The 24,804-nt window shown below is 45.4% G+C and overlaps 1 protein-coding gene across 4 annotated transcripts in view; it reads left to right on the forward strand.

The window, feature by feature from the left end:
- Nucleotides 1-24,804, forward strand: part of ASTN2 (astrotactin 2) — an 887,719-nt gene that overhangs the window by 113,240 nt on the left and 749,675 nt on the right. For all 4 annotated transcript variants that reach the window (XM_057724291.1, XM_057724290.1, XM_057724292.1 and 1 more), the window contains exon 2: nt 11,245-11,432. In XM_057724291.1, the coding sequence (XP_057580274.1) occupies nt 11,245-11,432 (188 nt within the window). The remainder of the gene's footprint in view (nt 1-11,244; nt 11,433-24,804) is intronic.

Here is a 24,804-nt window from a genome sequence, read left to right on the forward strand (position 1 = left end):
ACCTGTTATCAGGATCTCGTTGGCCTATAAAATGTCCAGCTTGCACACTGCCTGCTGTTCGTCCAAACCTTTGATAAATAAGGAGCGTTCACTCGCCTCTCGTGCATGTTCCTATGACATCCTGCGCGTACTCTTACGGCACCAGATGGTGGTCTCTGTTGATTTTCCCTTTTCTGCTCTTCTAGATTACTTGAGGGCAGGAAGCTTATAAAATGTGCATCGAGTGGTGCATTTATTCAACAAGTATTTATTGGATGCCTGCTGCATGCTAAGCACTGAGGATAGCAATTACTTAGACACAGTCCTCTACCATGGATGAATGAATGAATGATTAAGTGAATGGATGAATGGGCAGAAGCAAGAGGAAATGGTGCTGCTGTTGCTGGTTAGTGGGTACTGAGGAAAATCCAGACTAGAATGGAAGGTCTGTGAGAGCAGCAATGAGATTCATCTTTTCATCTAGTCTACCCACGAGAATTCACACTGTGCCTGGCACATGTTAGACAGTAAATATTTATGGTGATGGGGATCATGACTGCATTTGCTTTTAGGACTAGCCATGGGTATTTGCAGATTTCTAAGATCATTGCTAGGTATGACCTCATTTTCTCTCAATTCTACATTAGATGTGATGTAAATAGGCCAGATCATGGACCCCCACCCCCCTTTACAAATAAAGAAAGAAAATCATAGAGGCTTTGTGATTTGTCCTCAGGTAAACTGGCCAGTTGGTGCAGAGGTATCACACAAACCTAGGCTTCCAACTCCAAATTCAGTGTTTCTTTCACTAACTCAGGCCATTTGATTATTGATGAAGTCAGAAATACTGGAATATATCCATCCATCCATCCATCCATCCATCCGTCTATCCTCCCTTCCTTCCTTCCTTCCCTTTTAATTTATACCATTTGGAGAGCTTCATTAGCCTCTGAACTAGGACTTGGTCTGATTGCGTGAGGGAGTCCCATGTAGGACCTAACACATTTTGTTCTGCTAGGAGATGGTCCAGAGGTATAGCATGGTAACCCCCTTTTTACTTTCCTCTCTACAGAATGCTATGTCAGTCTCTCTCTGTTTCTTCTGCAATGATGAGCTTCAGCATTTTCTACTGGCATCCTCCCACTGCGCGTGTGCAATCTTCCTGCCTTCTTGTCTTTGTGCCACCACTCCATCTGAAATGCCCTCTGCTACATGGGTTGAAAATTTTGTCCATCCTTTAAGACTCCTCTCTGAATACTTTCTAGATTCAGCCAGAAGTTATCTCCTCTGCTTTAAGCTTCCTGCTTTGATTTATAGCTACTTATAGCATGCTTTTTCTCTATTCCTTGGACTGAGCTCCTGAGGATAGAGTTCCTCAGTGCCAGATCTCAGAAAAGGTTGGTTGACTAAATGAATTTTAAAGTGAGCATGTATTTGCATCTGCTACAGAGGTAATATATATTCAATGTAGAAAACGTAGAGAAAAATGAATCATAACATGATTAAAATCACCTCTGATCCCCCCACCCCCCCTTCCTTCGGAATGTGCTAGTGTATTTCTTCCCAGCTGTATATGCATATACTTACATCTAAACCGAATTGTAAGAGTGTGTATTTTCTATATAAACTTCCTCTGCTTCTCCATGAGAACACAAGCTCCTTGAAAGTTCAAGTTCTATTTTTCTCTTCATTTGCATTCTTCAGGGTGCTTAAACTTGAGCCAGATGTTGAATACATTTCTGTAGAATAGTTATATGGGCATCAAGCCGTCATTGGCGTCCCGAATTGCCACCTCCTCTATCTTCTGTGGATGCCCATCTGAATTCAGATATGGGGGGACATCTCAATTCAACTCACTGAAGATTTATAGAACCCTCTTCTCTGTATTTGGCTACTGTATCAGGCACGAGGGCACAAAAATGGCTCTGATGTGTCCCTGCACTAGAATGCAATGAGAGAGGTCAGCTGTATAAACAGATCATTTTAACGTAGATAAATACCATATTACAGTAGGATGCTATCACAGTATATGTAAAGTAATACGCAGCAACTGGAACTGTGGAATGCCCACTGAGGGTCAAGATTAATGTTAAAAGCTAATTTGTATTATCTCATTTAATTCCCACAGCAACTCTATGAAGCAGGTGCTGTTAATAAATATTATTCTCATTTGATAGATGGGGAAACTGAAGCATGAAGAAACCAAAAAACTTGTCCAAAGACATACAGCTTGAACACAGGGGAACTGGCGTTCAAAATCCAGCAGTGTGTCTCCAGGCTGTAGTCTTATGCAGCATACAATATTTCCTCTTTATGGGGCATAAAGAGGGGGCATATGGGCGTCAAGGAAGTCTTCTAGAGTGAGGGATGGGGTTCGATAAGGAAGATTATTTCAAACTCAAAAAAACATCTTCGAAGATGTTGAAGTAGGAAAAGGCATAGTGTATGTGGCAGATTATGTAAATATTTGATCAGATTTAACATGTAAGTGCAAAGGAAGGAGTGAAATAAGGTAAGGCAGGGGAGAAATGCAGATGCCAGGTTGGTGAAATTAGGTTTTATCCTGAGGGGAATCAAGAGCCAATGAAAGGTTTTCAGCAAAGGAGTGCCATGAGCATGTTTATAAGTTAGACCTGTCATCCTGGTAGCCATTTGAAGGATAGCTGGAAGGAAGGAAGCTTGGGGGCAAAGATAACAGTCGGGGCTGTTAGGCTGTCTCCATTTGCCCCTTGAGATCCACTCTCCATGCTTTTCCTCCCTGCTGTGTGCCTTGGAAGGCTGACCTGTATGATTTGCTTCACTGGAGCACCCTTGGGTGTTTGGTTGGGATTCGCCCATGTGAGGCACCTGCAGGAGATTAGCAGGTAGCAGGAGGGTGAGGTTGGAGCATTTATTACCCCACCACCTCCATGCTGGGACATGCCTTGTCAGTAGTTAGGTTACTCTGCTGTGAGGTAGGAGATAGGTGGGCCCGAGGCTGAGCAGCTGCAACCAGTCACCTGCTGACACTTTGCGGTAAGATACTAGCAGGAGCATTGGGCCCTGATGGGGTGGAAGGCAAAGCGACCGCAGTTTCCTCATTCTTGTAGTCAAGGGGATTTCCCAGCCTGACGCAGGTGCAGAGAGGGTCCTCAGGCTAGGGAGGGGCCAAAGGAGGGAGGAGACACCAACCCATAATATGTCCTGCCAGCCTCCCAGAAACCTTCGTGCTGGAATCCATCTTGGCTGGGAGATGAGCACACCCACCAGGAAGGACCCCGCGTCAGGCCAGATATGGACACGAGCAAGATGATAGGCCAGAGACCACCCAGAAGACTGCCCCCATGTAAGCAACCTAAGCCACCCCTCCTGGGTGCAGCTTACTCCAGGTTCACGCGTGTGCTCTTCCACATGCACTCTGCTTCTAATGAACGCTGCATCTGTTCCACAGTCTTGATCTCTCTGCTGAATTCTTTCTTCAAAGAAGACAAGGACCAAGGTCCTGCTTCCAGCCGCCTCACCCCTGAATTCAGTACTACCGGAAGGCCACAGCAGCTGACTGGCAGCCCTTTCCTACCGCTGTGGCTCTTTCAGGGTGTTGGAACCCTCCCTGCCCTTCTTGCCTCTTCAGGCCTAGGATGGTGACAGCTCTTGGCTGTTGCCAACTTAGAGGTGCTTCATCACTGGTTGGCCTTAAATTAACCCTGCCTGTGATGGTCAGTTTCATATGTCAACTTGAGTGGGCTCAGGGATTTTCAGAGAGCTGGCAAAACATTACCTCTGAGCTTGTCTCTGAGGGTGTTTCTGGAAGAGATTGGCATTTGAATGGGTAGATTAAGTACAGGATAAAGGCCTTTGTCAGTGCAGGTGGGCATCATCCAGTCCCTCTAAGGGCCGAATAGAACCAAAAGGTGGAGGAAGAGCAGATTTGCTGTCTGCTTGAGCCAGGACATCCATCTTTTCCTGCCCTCTGACATTAGGCCTCTTGGTTCTCAGGCCTTTGGCTCAGACTGGAACTTAGACCATTGGCTCCCCTGGTTCTCCTCTGGATTTGGGCTGGAACCACACCACTGGCTCTCCTTTGGGCCTAAAGCTTGAAGATGGCAGAATGTGGGACTTCTTAGCCTCCATAATCATGTGAGCCAGCCCCTCATAATAAGTCTCTTTCTACTGAATCTCTCTTTCTCTCTATATATATACATATATATATAGATAGATAGATATGTTCTATCACTTGTTTCTCAGAGAACCCTAAGACACTTCCAAAGCCTTTGTAAACGGTCCCATTATTAAACACTTCTCAGTCACCTTACTGAGTGTGGCTTCTTTTTTCTAATGAGACCCTGACTGGCACAGAGCCATTTGAAGCAGCCCAAGAGAGATGATAAAGGTTTGCAGTGAGGCATCCACTGTAGAGATGACAATGTAGAGATTGACCTTGTAGAGGTGACAATGAAGGGTGTGTATTTGAGATCTGTTTCCCAAGCCCACTCGACAGGACTTACTGCGTAGAGGTGACCAGCCATGGAGACTGGAATGACTAATGGCAGGGGTACGTGAAGTCAATGTCATTACCTTTCCCAGCTCTTACTGCCTAGGCAGTGAGTTCATCTCACACAACGTCTGCTTTCCCCGCTGGCGAGGCAGAGACCATTTGCAAACTCATCAGAAGCGCTCTCTGGCCTTCTGTGAATAATCTTCCAGAGGGTCAGCTGGTGCTGTGGAATCTGAAGATGGGTTAGTTAGCCACTTGGGAGATGTTACCAAGATGGCTGGTGATCAGAAGAGCTGCTTATTTTCATAATGACCTTCAGGAATTAAATAAAAATACAATGAGTGCCGTAGATTAGGGAGAACAAGCCAATTAAAACCACAACACGCCTTCGGGATTTTTTATTTCTTTTCCAGGAGGCTGAAAGGCATCTGTGGCTGCTGAGGCAGGATAGAGGTCTTCCCAGAATCACTGATGAAGGCTGATCCTCTTGCTTGGCTTTAGCGGGCGGTGGAGGGGATTTGAGCCTATTGAATATTTCACGAGTTGCAGCCCATGTGGGGAGAACAGTGAAAGGTGAAAAGGCAATCCCTGGGCTTCTTTATGATTCCAATATAAAACTAAGCTCTTCGGGGTGGGAGGGAGGGAGGCATTGGAGTCAGTCTACTGCCGGAAGGCATGGTGCACCAATTCTCCCACCTTAATATCTGCTGTTTCATTTTATATTCATCATGTCAGCATAATCTGCCTTTATGGGAATCGTCTTGGTTCCCGACCAAATGCGTTTAGTCCCCCTTTTGCTTTAAGTTTGATTGTAATATGACTTGAAGACTTCAATGAAATGTTTATATGGAGGGACTAGGGGAAGAGGAGAGGGGAAATGCAATTGGAAAATCAATCAGCAGGGAATTTTCAGAACCTAGCCTTGGTTATGCTGTTTCTTTGACCTGTTTTTAATGGACCCAGGACCAGCTCTCGGATCAAGTCTACTCCCGTGATTCCCAACTGCGTGCCAAAAAAAAAGTATACTCGGTTGCCAAACATGCGAGGCCCTTATCTCTGTCTGAACCATATTCCCAGCCTGACATCCTGCTGCCCTCCTCCTTGTGCGTGTGGCTTCACTGCCCTGAGACATCCAGCCGCCCTGCCCAGCTCTCTGCCTCCTTCTTTCCTCCAAGGGCTACCAAGGTGCCCATCCTCTGCACCACTCATGTTACCACGTTTTGGGAGTGGTTCTTGGTCTCAAAGCTAAGAGGGTCCTGTCCCACCTTCGAGTTCCCAGTGGACCTTTCCTTTTTCTTTATTTCCCTAGTGAGACGCAACACTATTTCATCATCTTATTATGATATGTGTAAGCACGTGTGTGTGTACACGTGTGTTCACCATCAGCAAGTCAGTGATTTTTTTTATCGAGCCCTTATATGTGCCGAAGAACTTGAAATGTGACTCGAATGTGACACAAGGTCCCTGCCGTCCTGGAGGGACAGACATTAAACACATGTGCAAGAAAATACATGAGATACATTTCTAATAGTGATAAGTTCCATAGAAAGTATTTGTAAAGGTGGTAAAATAGAGAGTGGATGTATATGGAGAGAAGTACTTTATTTTTTTAATCTTTTATTTTAATTGAAGTATAGTTGATTTAGAATGTTGTGTTTCAGGTCTACAGCATATTAGTTCACTTTTTTTTTTAATTTTTTTTAAATTTATTTATTTTTTTGGGGGTACACCAAGTTCAATCATCTGTTAGTTCACTTTTATATATATATATTTTTCAGATTTTTTTCCCTTATAGGTTGTTATAAAATATTGAGTATAGTTCCCTGTGGTATACAGTAGGTCCTTGTTGCATATCTATTTTATATATAGTAGTGTGTATTTATTAATCTCAAACTCCTAATTTATCCCTCCCCCACTTCCCGCTTGGTAACCATAATTTTGTTTTCTATGTCTATGGCTCTATTTCTGCTTTGTGAATAAGTTCATTTGTATCATGTTTTTAATTTTTAGATTCCACATATAAGCAGTACTGTATGATATTTGTCTCTGTCTGACTGACTTCACTTAGTACGATAATCTCTGTGTCTGTCCATCCATGTTGCTGCAAATGGCATTATTTCCTCCTCTTAATGGCTGAGCAATATTCCCTTGTGTGTATGTACCACATCTTTATCCATTCATTTATCTCTAGGCGTTTAGGTTGCTTCCACACTTGGCTGTTGTAAAGAGTGCTGCTATGAGCATAGGGGGTGCACGGATCTTTTCAAATTATAGTTTTAGAGGGGAGTACTTTAGGTAAGAGTGGCACGGCCTCTCTGAGTAGGTGTCAACTGGGCTGAGAGACAAAGGCTGAGAAGAAGCCAGCTTGCAAGCTTTGGGTGGAGAGCTCCAGAGAGACTGGACAGAAAGTCCATATGTGCTGAGACAGGAGGAAGCCTGGCCTGTGTGAGGAACAGTTGTAAATCCTGCAGGGCTGGGGCAGGCAATGAGCGGATGATGTGGGAGGTGGATCAGGATACCGCACTGTGTCCTGGGTCACATTAAATGGAGAGTGTGCACGTGTGGACAGTGCTATGGGGCAGGGGTAGAATTTCTGCTATTAAAGGGCCATGAGCTGCCTGAAGGCAAAGCTGTGTCTCATTTCATTCCAGATTCCAAGCTACTGCGCCACCAGCTGTTCAGTACATCCTCAGTAAGGTGTGTTCAGTGACTAAACCAGGAAACATGTGAACGAATGAATGAGAGAGCAGATGACCAAGACCTCCTGCTTCCGCTAAGGCAGTTTTCCCTCTGAGGCTCCATGCCCCTTCTTCCCGCCCAACAACCCGTTTTTTCTTCTTTCTAATAGAGTAAGGCCAGAGCTGTTCTCTGTGATTCAATATTTACTGTGTTTCACACACTGTTATTATCATTTAACGTTTGCTGTCTGCTGACTGTGCACTCATCGCTGTAGCAAACAAAGAGCTGTGGTTCATGGGCTAATTTCGTCAAGGAAAAGGAGATGCTGTAAGAGCAACCGGCCTAGTAGAGATGATGTAGACTGGAGATCCACTGGGTCCAGCTGGGTCCCAGTTCCCCAGTGACCTTAAGCAAGCGGCTAACCCTGTGTGACCTTCTGTTTTCTAATCTGAATACTAGGGTGGCAGCTCCTCTAATGATGGGGTTTCAGGCACGGGCAGGGAAAGCTCCAGGAGTAAGGGGCACAGATTCTGAGAAGCATTCCTGCATTTCCTCTGCCTCCTTCTATACCGGGCTGTGTCCACCAGATGTGGCCTGCCTTGGGACTCTCCGCTGGTGTCATTTCAGGGAGGCTTAGCACAGTAAGTGCCTGCCTAGCCGACAGCACACAGATCCTCCTTCTTTAGCTGCTTAATGAGAGACAGCAATTTCCAGAGGCAAATCCCAGCCCTGGGTTCCCTGGACATCTGGTTCTGGCTCTGATGCACGGGGAGAAAAATGAGGAAGGCACTGAGCAAGGCCATTCACCATAATGTCTTCACGTTGCCTTGTCCCAGCTGGCCAGCTGCCAGAGAAACTGCTGCCAAGTCCTCGGATGCTGAGGCAGGAAGGTGGGGGAGAGAAGGTGCTGGGGAGAGACCTGCTTCATGCTGTAGGCACCCAGCCAGTCTCTTCCCTGGGGCCACACAGTGTGCTCTGGGGGCCCTTTGGGGCCTAAGTTCTAGGAGCCGATGTACTCCTGGGGTCATCTCTAGCTCTGCTCCACTCTTAGTGCAGCAGGCGAAGCCCAGGTTGTCACTTGAACTAATAACTTACTATATTCCAGCCACTCTGTCTTTGCCTTGGGATGAGGTGAGAGGCTGTTGGTTTAGAGCAGAGGGGTGATGTGAGCTGACTTACGCTGTGGCAGGATTCCTCTGGCTTCTGGTTGAGAACAGACAGAAGAGGCGAGGGTGGAAGAAGAGAGTCCAGTTAAGAAGCCCTTTCCAGGGACTTCCCTGGTGGTCTGGTGGTAAAGAATCCATCCTTCAATGCAGGGTACATGTGTTAGATCCGTGGTCAGGGAACTAAGATCCTACATGCCACAGGGCAACTAAGCCCACACGCCACAACTACTGAGCCCATGCACCTCAACTAGAGAGCCCACATGCGCTCATGCTCTGGAGCCCGTGCCACAGTTAGAGAAGAGAAAACCTGCACACCACAACTAGAGAGAAGCCCTTGTGCTACAGAGAAGAGCCTGCGTGCCACAGTGAAAGATCCCGCATGCTGCAACTAAGACCTGACGCAGCCAAAAAATTAAAAATAACTAACTAAATAAAAGAAGCCCTTTCCATAAGCCAGGCAAGAGAGGAGGGTGCCTTGGCCCAGGTGGCTGCAGTAGAGGAGCTGCGAAGGGTTACCTTTCAGGTGCCTTTGTTTTTTTTTAAAGCTCTTTATTGGAATATAATTGCTTTACACTGTTGTGCCAGTTTTTGAGGTACACCAGTGAATCAGCTGTATTTATACATATATCCCCTCCCTCCCGTGACTCCTTTCCACCCTCCCCATCCCAGCCCTCTAAGTCATCACCCATCATTGAGTCGATCTCCCTGTGTTATGCAGTAACTTCTCACTAGCTATCTATTTTACATTTGGTAGTGTATATATGTCTATACTACTCTCTTACTTCGCCCCTGCTTTCCCTTTGCCCCCTCCCCCCCCCACCCCGTGTCCTCAAGTCCGTTCTCCGCATCTGCATCTTTATGCTTGCCCTGTCATCAGATGCTTTTTGAAGGATTTCCTGATGCACTGGATGAGGAGTGGGAGAGAAAGCAGGCAATCAACAATGTCTCATGGTTTTTTTCAGAGCAGCTGAAGGGTGAATTAGATCCTGTCTCGATTAATAATAATAATGATAATAAATATTAATAGCTGACTTTTTATAGCACTTATTAAGTGCCAGATGCTCTTCCCCTAAGGACTTTTGATTGTGAACCTGAAGGAGTCAGAGTCTACTGGGAAAGGACGATATAAGAATAATTCAGTAGAATTTGGTGAGCAAATGTCACCGTCTCATCTCTTCAAGGTGACACTTTTTTTTAAAAATCTACACTGCAATATCTTTTCACCTAACACAAATATCCTTGGTATTTTAATTTTTTTCCAATAGAGATTTTTTTTAATGTTTATATTTATTTATTTATTTATTGGCTGCATTGCATCTTCATTGCTGCACACGGGCTTTCTCTAGTTGTGGCGAGCGGGGGCTACTCTTCATTGCAGTGCATGGGCTCCTTATTGCGATGGTTTCTCTCTTGTTGCAGAGCACGGGCTCTAGGCGCATGGGCTTCAGTAGTTGTGGCACCTGGGCGCAATAGTTGTGGCTCATGGGCTCTAGAGCACAGGCTCAGTAGTTGTGGCGCACGGGCTCAGGTGCTCCGCAGCATGTGGGATCTTCCCAGACCAGGGCTCGAACCCGTGTGCATTGGCAGGCAGATTCTTAACCACTGCACCACCAGGGAAGCCCCCAAGGTGACTCTGTTTTATTCATTGTCCCCAGATATGATGGGGGCTGCCGTGGGCATGGGGAGAGCTGACGAGATAAGGAGTTCTAACTCGTCTTCCCCATCAGTCCTCCTCAGACTCATGTGCGTGTACATGTGCACGAGGTCTTTGGGGACTGTAGGAATACTGTCTCTAGGTCAGCTCCATAGCTTCATCCAGAAGCCCAAGCCTCAGACACTACTAAGGCTACTTGTCCATTGATAGATTGCTTGCCTCTGTTTTCTACAGTAACTCGCACTTGAGGAAAGATCTGATAATTCTCCAACAACGCCATCACCCTTCCCCTTTATTCACAGGACACAGTGATAGGCCTTGTCCTTCAAAATATATTCAGGGACACATTGCTTTAGCAGACAGCACTAGGAAAAGATTGTCTGATCCCAGTGCAAGGACGTTTTTGGTACTGTATGCGTTCACCCTTCTTAATAGGAAGCTATGTTGGTACAATTACATTGAATGGAAGTACTGTTAAAGTGATACTTATTATTTTTAAACTATTTTCAGAGGGAAAAACAGCGTAGAGGCAAGAGTTAGGAAAATTCAAGTCAGGTGACCTTACAATTGATTGGAAAGTCCTAACTTCCCATGGATTATATGAGAACACTGGAGAGGGAAAGTGGATTTTCAAGTGTTTCTAAGCCATGGAAACCTTTGTGCCAATACTTCCTTGCCTGACTGTACAATATATACAGTATGAGGCGAAAAATGGAGCGGCTTTGACTGAAGCAGGAGAAATGGCTCAGAACAACCCACTTGCCAAGCTCCTTTCCCTTAAAGGATGACCTGAGGCACCTCAGCTGGGCCGGATGTTCTTTTGGGCCTTCCCAGCTCTGAGGTTCTGCATTTCTGCCATGAGCATTTCCAGCTCAGCTTCTGAAGAGTTCACACTCTGAACTCCCACTCTTCCTACAGATGTCCTTCCTTCACCTTCTTGTAGTTCTGTGGCCTCAGAAGAACGCAGGTACGTTCACCTCTTGCTTAGTTCCATTCCACTGTTGGCGTGGAATCAATTACCTTAACCACACATGTTGGTATCAGAAGGGCACCAGGCAGACCTGGGTTCAAATCCTGCCTCTGCCACTCTGTTGCTTGGGGATAACCTTGGCTGCAGTGGACTCATCTGTAAATGGAGGTGATGAGCTCTGGCTCAGAGAGTCAGTGTGGGGAAAGGCGTCCTGGTACAGGTAGGTGCCTTTGGAGCTTCTGAACATGTGTGGCTCCTCTCCTCCCCGGAGCGCCGAGGCCAGGCCTGCCGCTCACCCAGCGCCTTGGGTCTTGTCTTGCAGAGATGTCGGGCACGGCAGCGGACATCTCACTGGTGCACTGGAGGCAGCAGTGGCTGGAGAATGGCACCTTGTACTTCCACGTCTCCATGAGCAGCTCCGGACAGCTGGCCCGGGCCACCGCCCCCACCCTCCAGGAGCCCTCGGAGATCGTAGAGGAGCAGATGCACATTCTCCACATTTCTGTGATGGTGAGTGAGTGGGAACTCGGTTGGGGGTTTGTGCGGTGGGTAATGGGGAGGGCGGAGTGGAGAGACCGTGGCAGGGGGCAGGGGATTGCCAGCAGGTGGAGGGAAGGAGCTGGCCGAGTGGGAGAGGTTAGAATGATACACGGAAGGTCAGATGGATTCCGTGGTGTCACTTGGACTGATGCATACTCATCCATCATCTGTCAGCTGTGACAAACTAATTGTGCTTCAGAGGAGAAAATAAAGGGTCTCCAACTCCTTGGCCTTTTGGCCGACATCTCTGGGAATAGCTGTTTAACATCTGTCACGTGCTTGGCCTGCTTTGCCGAGGGCTGAGGTTCAGCGCTCCGAAGCACAACTGGCCTTTCCAAGAATGACTGAACAAACAAAATTGGAATGGGGCTGCCCTTTCCCAAGCACCCTTGGTGTGCTCTGTGCTTTAACCCTCACAACACTGCCTGCAGTGTAGACCGTGCATGGTGGCCCCTGGAGCTGGACTGGGCGTAGCTGGGGCTGTCACACACCAAGGCCCCCTGCATTACCCTGACTTTATAGTTGTGAATACTGAGTCAGAGGGGCAGAGAAACTTACCCAAGGTCACATAACTAAGAAGAGATGGAGCTGCTCTTGGGTGTTTGAACCCATGTGTGTCTGGCTACAAAAACTGAACTATGTGCTCTACACACTTTCTCTCAATGCAAGAATTTATTGACTGTCCATCATGTGTCAAGCAGTGCGCCGGGCACATCCATGGACATTATTTCATTGCATGCTTACGAAGAAGTCAGGCATGTCACCTCCGTGTTAGAGATGAAGTTACAGGCACAGAGAAGTGACGTGGCCTTCCATCTCTGCTGGCCCCAGGATCTGGAACTCTTTGAGGCTGCTACCTCCTCAGAAAAGGATGTTAGGGCAGAAATCGCTTGAATGGTAGTCTAAAATGTATGTAGACTCACATTTAATGATGTATTTGAAAAGCTGTAATTAATGACTTTGCATGGTAGATAGAAAAAAAAATTCAAAGTGCAGAATGTACAGGGTCTAATTGGCTCAAGAAGAGATCAGATAACAGCTACAGAATGCACATCCCTCTAGTGCTTTTCGCTCCTCAAGCCACACTTAAACATTATTTTCTCCTTTTTTACCTCTAGCACAGCTCTGCCAGATGCACAAGGGTAGGAAATGTTATTCCCAACCTATGCGTGAGGAAGGTAGGGCTCAGAGAGGTGAAGTGATTGGTCTAAGGCCACTCAGCAAAGTAGGGCTATGACCCAGCCTTTCATTTTTTCCTTCCATTCAGTAGTCAACAGTACTTACCACGAGCCTACAGTGGAGCAGATCTTGCCTTTTGGTCTCTTTCTCCTGGTCCCTCTTCACCCTGCACTGTGCATTAGACATTCGTATTAGGGCTGAGTAAGTGCTTGGAAGTTTTCTCTTTTTGGAAAAACACACACATATCCCAGCCAGACAGGCACGTTAAATTTGGACCTAACGCATTCTCATCACGTGGAGGAACGAATCAAGCCCTTTGTGTTATTCATGGAATGAGTGTGATAGACTTTTCCCATTTTTATATTTAGCGAGTGATGCAGCCACACGCCAAGCCAAGTGGGTGCCTGCATGCTAGCTTTGGGTTGCAAGTTTGTACGCACCCTCTCAGGATACTTGCTGAGTTCCTCACTGGCCTGGGGCACCAGCTGGCATTAAGAAGACTTGACAGGGCATGACAGTTCTTCTTTTGATGTCTGAGTGAGACTCAGTTTGGACTAATATTTATTAACACTTCCTGTGTTTCGGCACAGCATTTACTCACCTACGTTCTTCCCATAACCCAGTGATCTAGACAGTATTGTCTCAGTGATCAGTGAGCCCTGCGTGGGCTTTCCCTGCTTCCAGGAATGCCCAGTGTTAGTTCTACTAAATCAGACCTCTCCCCAAAGACTGTCAGTGTTCCTCACTTTTTTATGCTCAGTGAGTTTAGCTTGGAAAGAACTCACTGAGACCCAAGTGTCACTCAAATTTCCTGTAATTCAGGGTGCGGCTGGTGGAGTGGGTCGTGCAGAGGTTGGCGCCCTCCAGACCCTCCTCGCCCACAAGCTGGAATGGCCCAAGGCTACCACCTTGTGGTCTCACCCGTTCTTTCTCCCTCCAGTGCTCCCAAATCTCGATCTTTCCTGTCCTCCCCTTACCCTCCACAGACAGAGTCATGTCCAGGAAACACTGGCAGCCTTGGGATGAGAAGGGGAGCCCAGCCTCTCAGAGGTGGGACATGCCTCGGAGAACCCTGCCCTCTATGTAGAGGTGGGATGACATAGTTACAGATACCTGAGCCTGAGTGCCTGGGTGTAAAGTTCCACTCTGCCATGTAGAACTCTGGGTGATGTTGGGCAAAGTATGTAACCCCTCTGTGCCATGTTTTGTCATCTATAAAATGAGGGTTATGCTAATACTTCTGTATCAGAGTGCTTGCATCAGAGGGGCTTGGCACCTAAGGGCGTTAGCTTTTATTATCAGGTACACTTTTATTATGAAGACACGCTGATGTATTATACCCATTCATTTCATAGATGGATCAGCTGAGGTCCAAATACAGGCTAGGACTTGTCCAGGACCCCTCAGCCTGGCAGCGGGGCTTGCCCTGGAGGACAGCCCTCTCCATGCAAGGCTCAGACTCTGTCCTTGCCATTCTGTCCATGAATAATTCAGCAGGAATAAACAGAGTGTGTGTCTCCCAACCCCTCACCTTCCCAATCTTTTTAATTTTTTTAAAAAAAATCTGTACTCTTTTAAATTTTTAAATCCCAAACATTTAAAATGGCATTCATGGTGACTGGGACCTGCCTTCCCATTTCACACATGAAGACTCTGAGTCTCAGTGAGTTTAACTGCCTTGCCTAAGGCTGCGTGGCTCACAAGAAAGCACTTCTGGGCTCAGGCTTTTCCAAGATTCCAACTCAGGTCACAGGGCGACTCAGGACACCATGGCTCTCCCTCTGTCAGACTGTGCATTGTGAGGATCCGAGATGGATTGTGAGAAGACCAAATCATCCAGTCAAATCGCAAAGAAATCTGGAGGTCAGGGTCAATGTTTTCCATCCACGTTCCTTCATATACATATCCTGCCCACCCACGCAGGGCAACCAGCTCCAGCTCAGTCACTGGAACCTGCTACAATCCATGCCCACTGGAGTGCAACCAGCGTGCCTTTTCGGGTTTGTTAAGCCCTGAGTTGAGCATCTACTTTATCCCAGAAGGTTGTGTCATGTGACTGTTAATATCCCAAGGGTCAGGCAACACAAAGGTACTCAGTGAACCCCTGGGCAGAGAAAGAGAGTAGGGGGTCATTCATCTAGTCTGTGGCCCCGGCTTCAGCTACGCTGAGCAGTCGCAAGCCTGCCCCAGCCACGCAGGGGGCCCGATGGATGCAGAGAACAGAGCAGAGGTTTGGAAGGCACAGGCTTTCTTGCTTCCTGCTTCCTGATGGTTTTACTATGGGGAGTCCCATCACCTCTTTGAGCCTCAGTTTCTTTATCCATGAAACGACCGATCACACCAGTCTCACAGGGTTATTGAGAAGAGTGGAAGAAATATATAAATAGTACCTAATATCCAGTCTGGCACATTGTGGGTGCACAATAACAGTGGCTAATACTACTACCATTTCAGCCAAGTTTAAAGGACTCTAATGTAGGAATAAGGAGACATTGGATGTAGATTTCTTTTTGCTGCTATCTTGCTAGCGAAGTATTCACAGTACCTGACATTTATTATTTATAACATGCCAGGTAGCGTTCCAAATTTTGTTTTACATGCATTATTAAATTTAATTTTCACAATAGATCTTAAGGTGGACAGTGTTATGTTTATTTCACAGATGTGGAAGCTGAGATGTTAATAGTATCAATAGCTATTGGTGTGAGTTGGTCAAGGTTAAATGGTAAAACCAATATTTCATCCTATAGAGGCAGACTCCAGATCCTTTGCCCTTACTTAATCTGTAAAGTAGACCATCATTTCTCTTCTCCCTGCATTCGTTGCTAACTTCAATTATAAGATATTATGGGTAAATTCATGCAGACACTCCTACCGTATGTGGAATCTCTGGGCATCTTAAGGGGGGTTACAACTTGGGAGTCAACTCCGAGGTTAAACAGTATCTCTTCATGACCTTGGCCAAATCAACCTCATCATCTGTAAAACTGGGGTAATATTTCCTAATTCTTAGGTTTTTTTTTTTTTTTTCTCTAAGTAGTGAATGAGGTCACATACACATAGTGAAAATAATGGCTAGCCTCCCTGTGGATTTTCTGTGTACCAGGCACAATCTGGGTGTGGTTCATGCATCATTCTATTTAACTGTTCTGGTCCCTCTTTAAGGTAGGTACTGCTCTTGTCCCTCGATTATAGATGAGGAACCTGAGAGTTAGTGAGATTTCATAACCTGCTGAGGTTCACATCACCATTGAATACCAAAGCCGGCATTCCAGCTGCAGTCTGCACAGATTAATAAAAATCTTTGCTCGTGGGTACAATTCTGCATGGTGCAGTGCCTGAGATTCAGTAAGTGCTCACAAAGCTGTAGCTGTTATTAAAACGCTAGCTGTAGTGACAACAGTGATGAATATTGTTGCCACAGTGTTTTGAGCAAAGGGATGAAAAGAAATGTTTGATCTGATGTGTGATAAGACCTTTGAGGACATGTTTCTTTCAAAGGGACCATCCCATAGAAAATACCGCATATTTGTACTGGTGAGCCCCAAGGAAGAGGGCTTACAAAGGACCAAGCTTTCAAAGCTTAGACGGGACTGAGTCAGAGGGTAGTGAGTTCCTTGTCTCTGGGGATATGCAAGCAAAGGCTAGAGGCCCTATCCATCAGGATTTTGAGAGGAATAATACTTAAATTAGATAACTATTGTAGTTGCTTCGAACTTAGAAAATCTATGATTCTTTGGCCTAATAACATATAGAAAAACGCTTTGAGGATTATAAACTGCCACATAAATCTCAGAAATTATTATTACCATTCTCAATCAGTAGCTTTGTTTAAAGGATCTGTGCGAGATGGGGATAATACTTTTGAAAGCTTTCTGTGAAAAATGGCTTTAGATCATTTCCCCAACCATTGCATTTATTCATTTACAGAATGTCATGCATTCCTTAGTTCATTGATTTAATCACTCAATCATGCAATGCTTTACTTGACCACTAAACCCAACAATGAAAATCCTATCTGCTAGGAAAAAGGAAAAGGCTCTAAAAAAAAAATCAACCACAGGCTCAGAACAAGCCAACTCTGTGGGGTTTGACTGTTAAAAGGGGTCCTACATTGTAAATTGTGTTCATGAAAAACCAGTTTTCTGAGCAACTAGTTTTAGACGGTTCTAGGTGAGACTTGAAATATTGTGTTTACTTTTGGGGATCATATGTTAAGATAAACAATAACTATCTAGAAAATGTGTGAGAAAATAATCAAGACAGAGAAAATCTTGAAATAATAATGCTAACAAGCCCTGTTGTAAAGCCTAGTTAGTGTTATAGTCATTGACAGGTTGTTAACTCATTTAATCCTTACCGTAATCCTAATTCAATAGATGTCATTATGGCTCTTGTTCTACTTTTGAGAACATGTAAGCACAGAGAATGTAACTTCCATGCAAGAACTGTGGACCTGGTATCCCAAGGTTCGTAACTGATTTACCGGCCGTGTGACTTGGGCATGTCCCTTCCCTCTGCTTCTTCCATTTTCCTCATTTACAATGAGGTGAGGATGGAGATACCTGCCGGAGGATGCTGTTGTGAGGAGCACCGAAGATGATACAATGAAGCGCATATTGCTAGAGCCTGACACATAGGTCGTCATAAATGTTAAGATTTTGCTGCTTATAAGTGTGTGTTTCCTAGAGCCCTCATCACAATGTACCATAAATGGAGTGACTTAACAGAAATTTACTGCCTCACTGTCCCGGAGGCTAGAAATCTGAGATCGAGATGCGGATCTGTTCCAGACCTCTCCCTTAGCTTCCCGTAGCACCTGGGCTTGTGGCAGGAGAACTCGGTTCTTCATGGCATGCTCCCTGTGCGGGTGTCTGTCTCTGTGTCTAAACTTTCTCCTTTTTGTAAGGACACGGGTTGCGTTGGATTGAGGCCCACTGTAATGACACCATCCTAACCTGATCACCTCTGCGTGTAAAGATCCAATCTCCACGTAAGGTCACATTCTGAGGTTCTGGGGATGTGGAGTCCAACATATCTTTTTGGGGAGACACAATGCAACTAATAGTGATAAGCGCTATTGCTGTGTTGTTTATAAGTGATGCTAATAAAGGGTGCCTGGGGCAACCAGGGTGGGAGAACCCAAAGCCTTTCAGAGTGAAGGCAGAGCAGAAGGGGAAACATCTTGGCTAAGGGGAATATTTTTTAAAAGATGGCAGCAAAAATCTCGTGGTGGGAAAATCATGTGATACACATACGCACAGAAGACTCTGGCCTGGGACTCAGCTCTCCCAGCCCTGCCCCTCATGTGCTCCATGACCTTGTGAGGTTACATTTGCTTCCTCGCCTTAGTAGCCCCATTTGTATGTTGAGATCCTCAAGCTTATATCTGTTGCCAAGACATGATGAAGTTTGGAAGTACAAATATCCCAAGTACATTTCTGTATCTGTGCCATACCTCGTGAATCCCATTGCCTTCTTTTTCCCAGAAAGTGAAATTTTTCTGGAAATTTTAAAAATCACAGATGCATTTATTTATTTATTTTTGTTTTTTAAAAGTGTAAATCACATGAACCTTGAAGCTTGGCCATGGCTTGCCTCAACAACAAGGAATCACTAAAAGCCTGCAGGGTCTCTAGCTAGGCTTGTGGAAAGGTTAGGAGAATAAGCTTCTGTCCTAAAGGAAATGTGGCTTATCTCCTACAACATTTAGGGATGCAGGTTAGGGAAGTAGAATGAGCCTGGGGCTGGTGTCAGGAGGCCTCGTTTCGAGTTTAGACTGTACCTCATACCAGCTGTAGAGGTCTGGATAAATTTTCACCTTTCTGAGCTTCTCTTTGGTCATCTGCAAAATGGAAATAAAATTAAAATCATAACATTGAACTGAGATAATGCACATGAAAGTGTTTGGCTAGGTTTTTCCCTAAAGCAAAAGAACTATACAGTTTGGTTGGAACGTTGGAGATGAAAACACCTTAGACCTTGCAGAATCCAATTCTTGAGATGTCAGCTCTTGCTTACTTTTTCTAAGAACAAATCACTCTGAATCTCAGTGACTGACCAAACAATGCTTTAGTTCTCATGCACATTGCGTGTCAGCAGCTGCAGTTACGGTGGCCTAGATCTGCTTGTCTTCTCATTCTGGAACTGTGGCTGAAGGGGAGCCCTAGTCTGAGGTGTCTGGGTTTCATGGCAGAGGGAATGAACAAGAGAGCAGGCAGAAACCTAGGACGTCTCTTAAAGCAAATGCTTAGGCATGGGTTCTCTCACATTCTGTGGGCCAGAGCATATCATGTGGCCAAGACAGTGGCAGGGGTGTGCCGTCCAGAACAGAATGGGCGTGTGAGCAATTACAAATGGCAATTAGATGATACCCCACCTTCATTTTCAGGTGGAGGAAAACGAGGCCAGAAAACGGATGCTCTCCATCCCTACTCCATTTACCTGGGCCAGCAGTCAAGCCCGGATGCAGCAGGTTGACAAAGGCATCCTAGATAGGCATCTCAGGAAGGGGGGCTGGAGGTAGTTCCTTTGAACCTTCTGGCCAAAAAGGAAAGAAGGATGGGAATGTGTGTAAGAAAAAAATCTGCATAATGTGAGACAGAGAGGGACAGAGAGATACACAAACCGGAGAAACAGACATCCACCGATATTTATTGAGCAACTATTGTACACTAGACGTATGGAAACTACCAGCGGCAGAGAGAAATAACAGGAAACAGAAAAAGGGAGCCAATGACAATGAGAGAGAGAGAAAAATAAAGGGAAATTGGAAGGAACAGACAGAAAAAGGATATAGTAACAGAAGCAGAGGCAGGGAAAGAGGAAACAGAGAATAAAAGACATGGAGGAAACCACACAGAGAGAAGGAAACAGGGAAAGAGAAACAGCAGAATGAGAGGGACCAGATAAAATCTGATCCTCAGAAAGAGCCATAGAGGGGGCACTGAAGGGGTGAAGGGCGGGGCTCTAGGAGTGAGGAGGAGGCTGAGGAGGAAGGAGAAGATGAGGCAACGTCCAGCAGAGACAGGGAGGGTCTAAGGTGGGGCTCCTGGACCGGCGGATCTAAGAAGACGCAGCAGAGGTTCAGGTGGATGGGACTGCAGTACCTACTCCTGGAGGGGCGGGGGGGATCCAGAGACAGCGGAGAGGCAACATGGGGAGGGGCCAGGTGGGTTACAGAAGAGTCAAGGAGAATGTCCTCTCTGTGGTCACAGCCCACCTGCTTTCCTCCAGCCTCTGGTCCACGGTTCATTTTCCTGCAAGAACCTGGGGCTTTTGTATGGTGTTCTAACAACAGGGAATGAGCGAGTGCGGTGTGTGCACAAGTGGGGTGCCGTGTTCCCACTGTTCCCTCCCCTTCCCACACGCCCTGCGTCCATCGTAGTAAACGTCGAGGTGGGCTTAGCTTTGCCCACTGATGCATCCACTTCCTCCTTCGCTTAACTCCCCTTTCTCCCCTCCCCATCTTCAGAAGGCAGCTTGGTTTGGTGGAAGTAATGTGTTTAGAGACAGACAGGTGTGGATTCAAATCATACTTTCCCCTATTGCTGTTTGAACTTAGACATATTCCTAAACTTCTCTGATTCCTGCTTTCTCCTGAATTTCCAGTGAGGCTGTGAATCTCTCATTCATGGGGCTCAGGGGAGAAGTACATAATAAAAGACATATGAAGTGTCTTAGTGCTCACAGAAGATCCCTTTCTTTTTCTTTTCCTTTTGGCTTCTAAAAGCTTCTTCCTAATACAGCACTGGGCTTGGCCTTGTAAGACATCCTTAGAGCTAAGTTGGGCAGGAATTATTAAGAATATTGACTCTGAAATACTGATATAAATAATTGACTAAATAAATAAATGGGACAGATGAGATAGTTCTTTCTTAGAGTGGAATTCCAATTAATGTAGAAGGAAAGAAGGAACTAGAAAATCACCATTAGACCGTCACCACTGTAATAATTACTACCGACAAGATCCACCCATGTATACTAAAATTAATGGGTGAAACTTCAAGAAGCAGCAGGATATTTGCAGTCTCAAAGAATTATCCCCCACCCCAGATATGTATTAATTACAAAAAGAAAATAGTGACTTTACAGTGGAACAGTCTAGCAGATACCACTTGCATGAGCTTCCTACGGCTGCTATAACAAATCGCCAAATACCGAGGTGCTTAAGACAACAAAAATTGACACTTTTATAGTTTTGGAGACTAGAAGTCCAAAATCAAGGTGTCAGCAGGGCTGCACACTCTCTGGGGCTCTAGGAGATAATCTGTTTCTTGCCTCTTATAGTTTGTGGTGGCTCCACGCGTTCCTTGGCTTTGCAGCTACGTAACTCCAGTTTCTGCGTTCATCTGCATCTTACCTCCTCCTTTGTGTCCTTTCTTCTATGTCTTTCATAATCCACGTGTCAGTGGATTGAGGATCCACCTGGCTAATTCACAGTGATCTACCCCTTGAAAGATCCCTAGCTTAATTACCAGGGAGAGTCAAAAATTATCCGCACTCTGGCTGTAGAATTTACAGAAGTTTTAATATAACCAGAGTGCGGTTAATTTTTGACTCACCCTCGTACATCTGCAAAATAAGGTCACATCCACAGGTTCTGGGCATTGGGATGCATGTGTATCTTTTTTGGGATCCATCGTTCAACCCACTACATCACCTTAACCAAGTGATCCAAGTTAGCATCCCCAGGAATAAGACATATGGACAACCTGTATCTCCTGATAGGATGCACTGAGAAGGGCACAATGCCATCTCTCTGCTTTTCTTGCCAAAAAATGGTGTAACTTGATTTTAATCATGAGAAAACATTAGATAAACTCAAAGTGAGGGACATGCTACAAAATAGCTGACCAGCATTCTTCAAAGGTATTAAGATCATGAAAGACAGGGAAGACTGAGGGATTGTCACAGATAAGAGAAGACTAGGGAGACAAGAAAATTAAATGCCACATAGGATCCTGGATTAGACCCTGGGCCAGGATAAAAGAAAAAAAAAAGGAACTTTGGTAGAAAACCTGGTGAAATCCAAAGATGGTCTGTAGTTTAGTTGATGCGGCTGTATTGTTAACTTCCAGGTTTTGATTATTCTACAGTTGTTCCTCAGTATCCATGGGAATTGGTTATAGGACTCCCCACAGATACCAGAGTTCATGGATGCTCAAGTTCTTTACATAAAATGGTGGTGCAGTTGGTCCTCCGTATCCACCGGTTCTGCATCTGTGAATTTAACAGAAGATGGGTTGAATCCGTGGATGCAGAACCTGCAGATAGGGAGGACCAACTGTATCTTGTTATGAGAAATGTTACCTTTAGAGGGAACTGAGTAAAGGCTATACAGGAACTCTCTGTACTAACTTTGCAACGTCTCATGAGTCTGTGAGTATTTCAGTATAAAAGCATTAAAAACAGAAAGAGTATTGCATCTGGATCAGGACTGCCTGGGTTAGATCTTGGCCTCACCACTGAACTCTCAGTGTGACCCTGGTTAAGTTACTCCCCTGTGCCTCAGTTTCCTCCACTGTAAAATGTGATAATAATTGTTGCTACCTCCTGTAATTAAAATGAGGTCACATATGTAAACTCTACACAAATATTGTATCATCAATTACATTAATATTGTTGCTGTTCTTGTTCCTATTTCACCCACAATAAAACCAAAGCCTCGACAGTTAGGACCACTCTTCTTCTAAGATCACACAGCCAGGGCCTGAGCCCAGAATTAAACTTAAGTTTCTGATTCCAAGTGATCTCTCTCCTCCGTAGTATTGCTTCTCTTACAGGGGCAAGGATGGATAAGGACCTTTTAGGGGCCCTTTTCCGTAATCATCTAATTCATACCTGACTCTGTGTGTTGTTAAGGCAGTCTGACCTTGGACTGTGGAAGGAGGTAGCACATCTTTAGAAGTGATGAGAGCAGACATTTCTGACGTAGGCACCCCCCTCTGAAAAAACAAACAAACAAAAAGCAATAAAACCCCCCAGCTCTTTTAAAACTCCTCTAGTCCATCTCCTTCCTTTTTAGAATGAAAACAAATGCAGAAACTAAGCCTGTAGGTCTCAAAGTGTGACTCGGTCGATGTCATGTGGCAGGTCAGTGACAGAGCTGGGCTTCCCATCTAGATCTCATGACGTGTGTGTGTGGCCCCCACTGCACCACACTTTCTAAACCTCCCCCAGCTGTGCTCTGCACTTGGCAGACAGCCCCTCACTCCGTGCGGTGGGAGCTGTAAACATACAGGTTCAACGCAACGCTATTTCACTTCATTGTGGAAATCATCCTGTCTGCAAATCCACCAATACAGTCAAACAATTACCCAATTCAAACTTCGGCTAATGTTCCCCCGCTCAAGGGCGTCTTTAATAGCAAAATAATACTTGTTTTTTCTTCCTTCCTTCTCTGTTTTTTCCTAATCTCTCCCCGATGAGACATAACATTAATTACAGCAGTTAACAGAAATTCTGTCTCCATTACTGCCTGCCACCTTCTCCATCTTGGCTTCTGCCTCCAAAATTTCTCTGCTGAATGAAGGGAGGGGGCGTTATGCAGATGTGTGATTATGTTTACCTTTTCTCTGCCCACCTCCTTGGTGCTGAATTTTAAGTCAAGCAAAACTCAATGTTTTCACTGGGGGGGGTGTGCGTGAGTGTGAATGTGTGTGCATTGTTTGTGTGTGCCTGCTTCGTAATCTAGCTGTCATTTTGAGCTAATTGTGTTGTCTCCTCTTGTGTGGAAGGAAATCTTATCTGTTTTGGATTAAAATTCAATGAAGGTCATAGCGGCTGGAAAACTTACCAGACTGCTGCAATTAATGTTCATTTGGCTTTGATAAATTGGAACGTTCCCCTCAATAGGACTGGAGTGGATTTCAGAGGCAATAATTCTTCCATTAACTCAATGATTCCGCCTGTGATGGAGGACCTTGTCCTGCTTTTTGTTTGTCATCTGTCACTTGGAGGAGCTGGGCATATGTCGGAGATGATTTATCATGATTGCAACGCCTGCTTGTAGCAAAGCATTTAAAACCACAAATTATTTTTGCCCCCTGTAAATTGCTTGATTAAACACAATGTGAGGTTGGAATTAAGGTAGAAACAAATTTTCTGTGCCTCTGTTTCCACCCCTGGGTTTTCACAGTTATGGGGTTATTGCAGATTCCTTGCAAGTGCTAAGTGAAAATGAATTTGTATAGGAATAATACTGAGGACTTACTCTATGCCAGGGATTATGCTGGGAGCTTTTTGTGCATTATTTTACTTAATTCTTAAAATAACTCTGTAGGGTGGTTTGTCTTTATCACCTGGGAAGAGGCTGGAATCCATAAATGATAAGTATTTCATTCCAAAGGAGCAACATAAGGTTGGAAACAAAGTGTCTGATTCTGCAGCCCTTGCATTACCATTCTGTGCATTAGGATTTTTACAAATTGCCTAACATGATTAAGTTCCACTGTTTATTTCTGGTATTTCAGTAGCTGTGGAGCCAGGTCTCTTTTTTATACATAAGAATTACCTCGAGTGTTTGTTTAAAAGGTCATTTCCTGGGCCCTGCCCCAGGTCTGCCAGATCTGAACACCTGGTGCGGGGTTCTGGGGAATCTGCGTTACTGCAAGCTCTGCCCCTAATGTGTGCAGATGGCAAAGGTGGAGAATCACTAACCTGTAGCTCATTGCGACCAGCAATGGGAAAACCACAGCCTCAGCCCGCTAATTATCAAAATTATTATTTAGTTATCATGAAACCCTACCATGCAGGCGTTGCTATCGCCATCTTACAGATTGAAATGTTGAAGTCCATCAAGGTAAGTGGGCTTGTTCAGGGTCACACAGCTGGGGTCTAGACCCTGCGTTTGCCTCACTGGCTGTAAAGCTCTTACACAGCATCCGCATCTCACCCTCTCCTGCCCTTGACTCTCTATGTCCGCAGCCCTCCCTTCCTTCTCTCAGCTTCTGCAGGGGCACCAGCAAGAGCGGCTCTGGGCTTTCCCCATGGACACCCTCTTCAGCTCCTGTTTTATTGCAGTCCTTATGTGTCCTGATGTTCCCCTAATGAAGTGTCTGGAGGCCTGCCCTGTCTCGGCCTGCCTTAATAGGGAATGAAATATGTCAGTGTCTGTTCCAGGGGCTTTGTTGAGATGGTTCACAGAGCCACTGGAGGTCTT

This window comes from Hippopotamus amphibius, chromosome 2 (genome assembly GCF_030028045.1).
Source record: "Hippopotamus amphibius kiboko isolate mHipAmp2 chromosome 2, mHipAmp2.hap2, whole genome shotgun sequence".
Lineage (NCBI taxonomy): Eukaryota > Metazoa > Chordata > Mammalia > Artiodactyla > Hippopotamidae > Hippopotamus > Hippopotamus amphibius.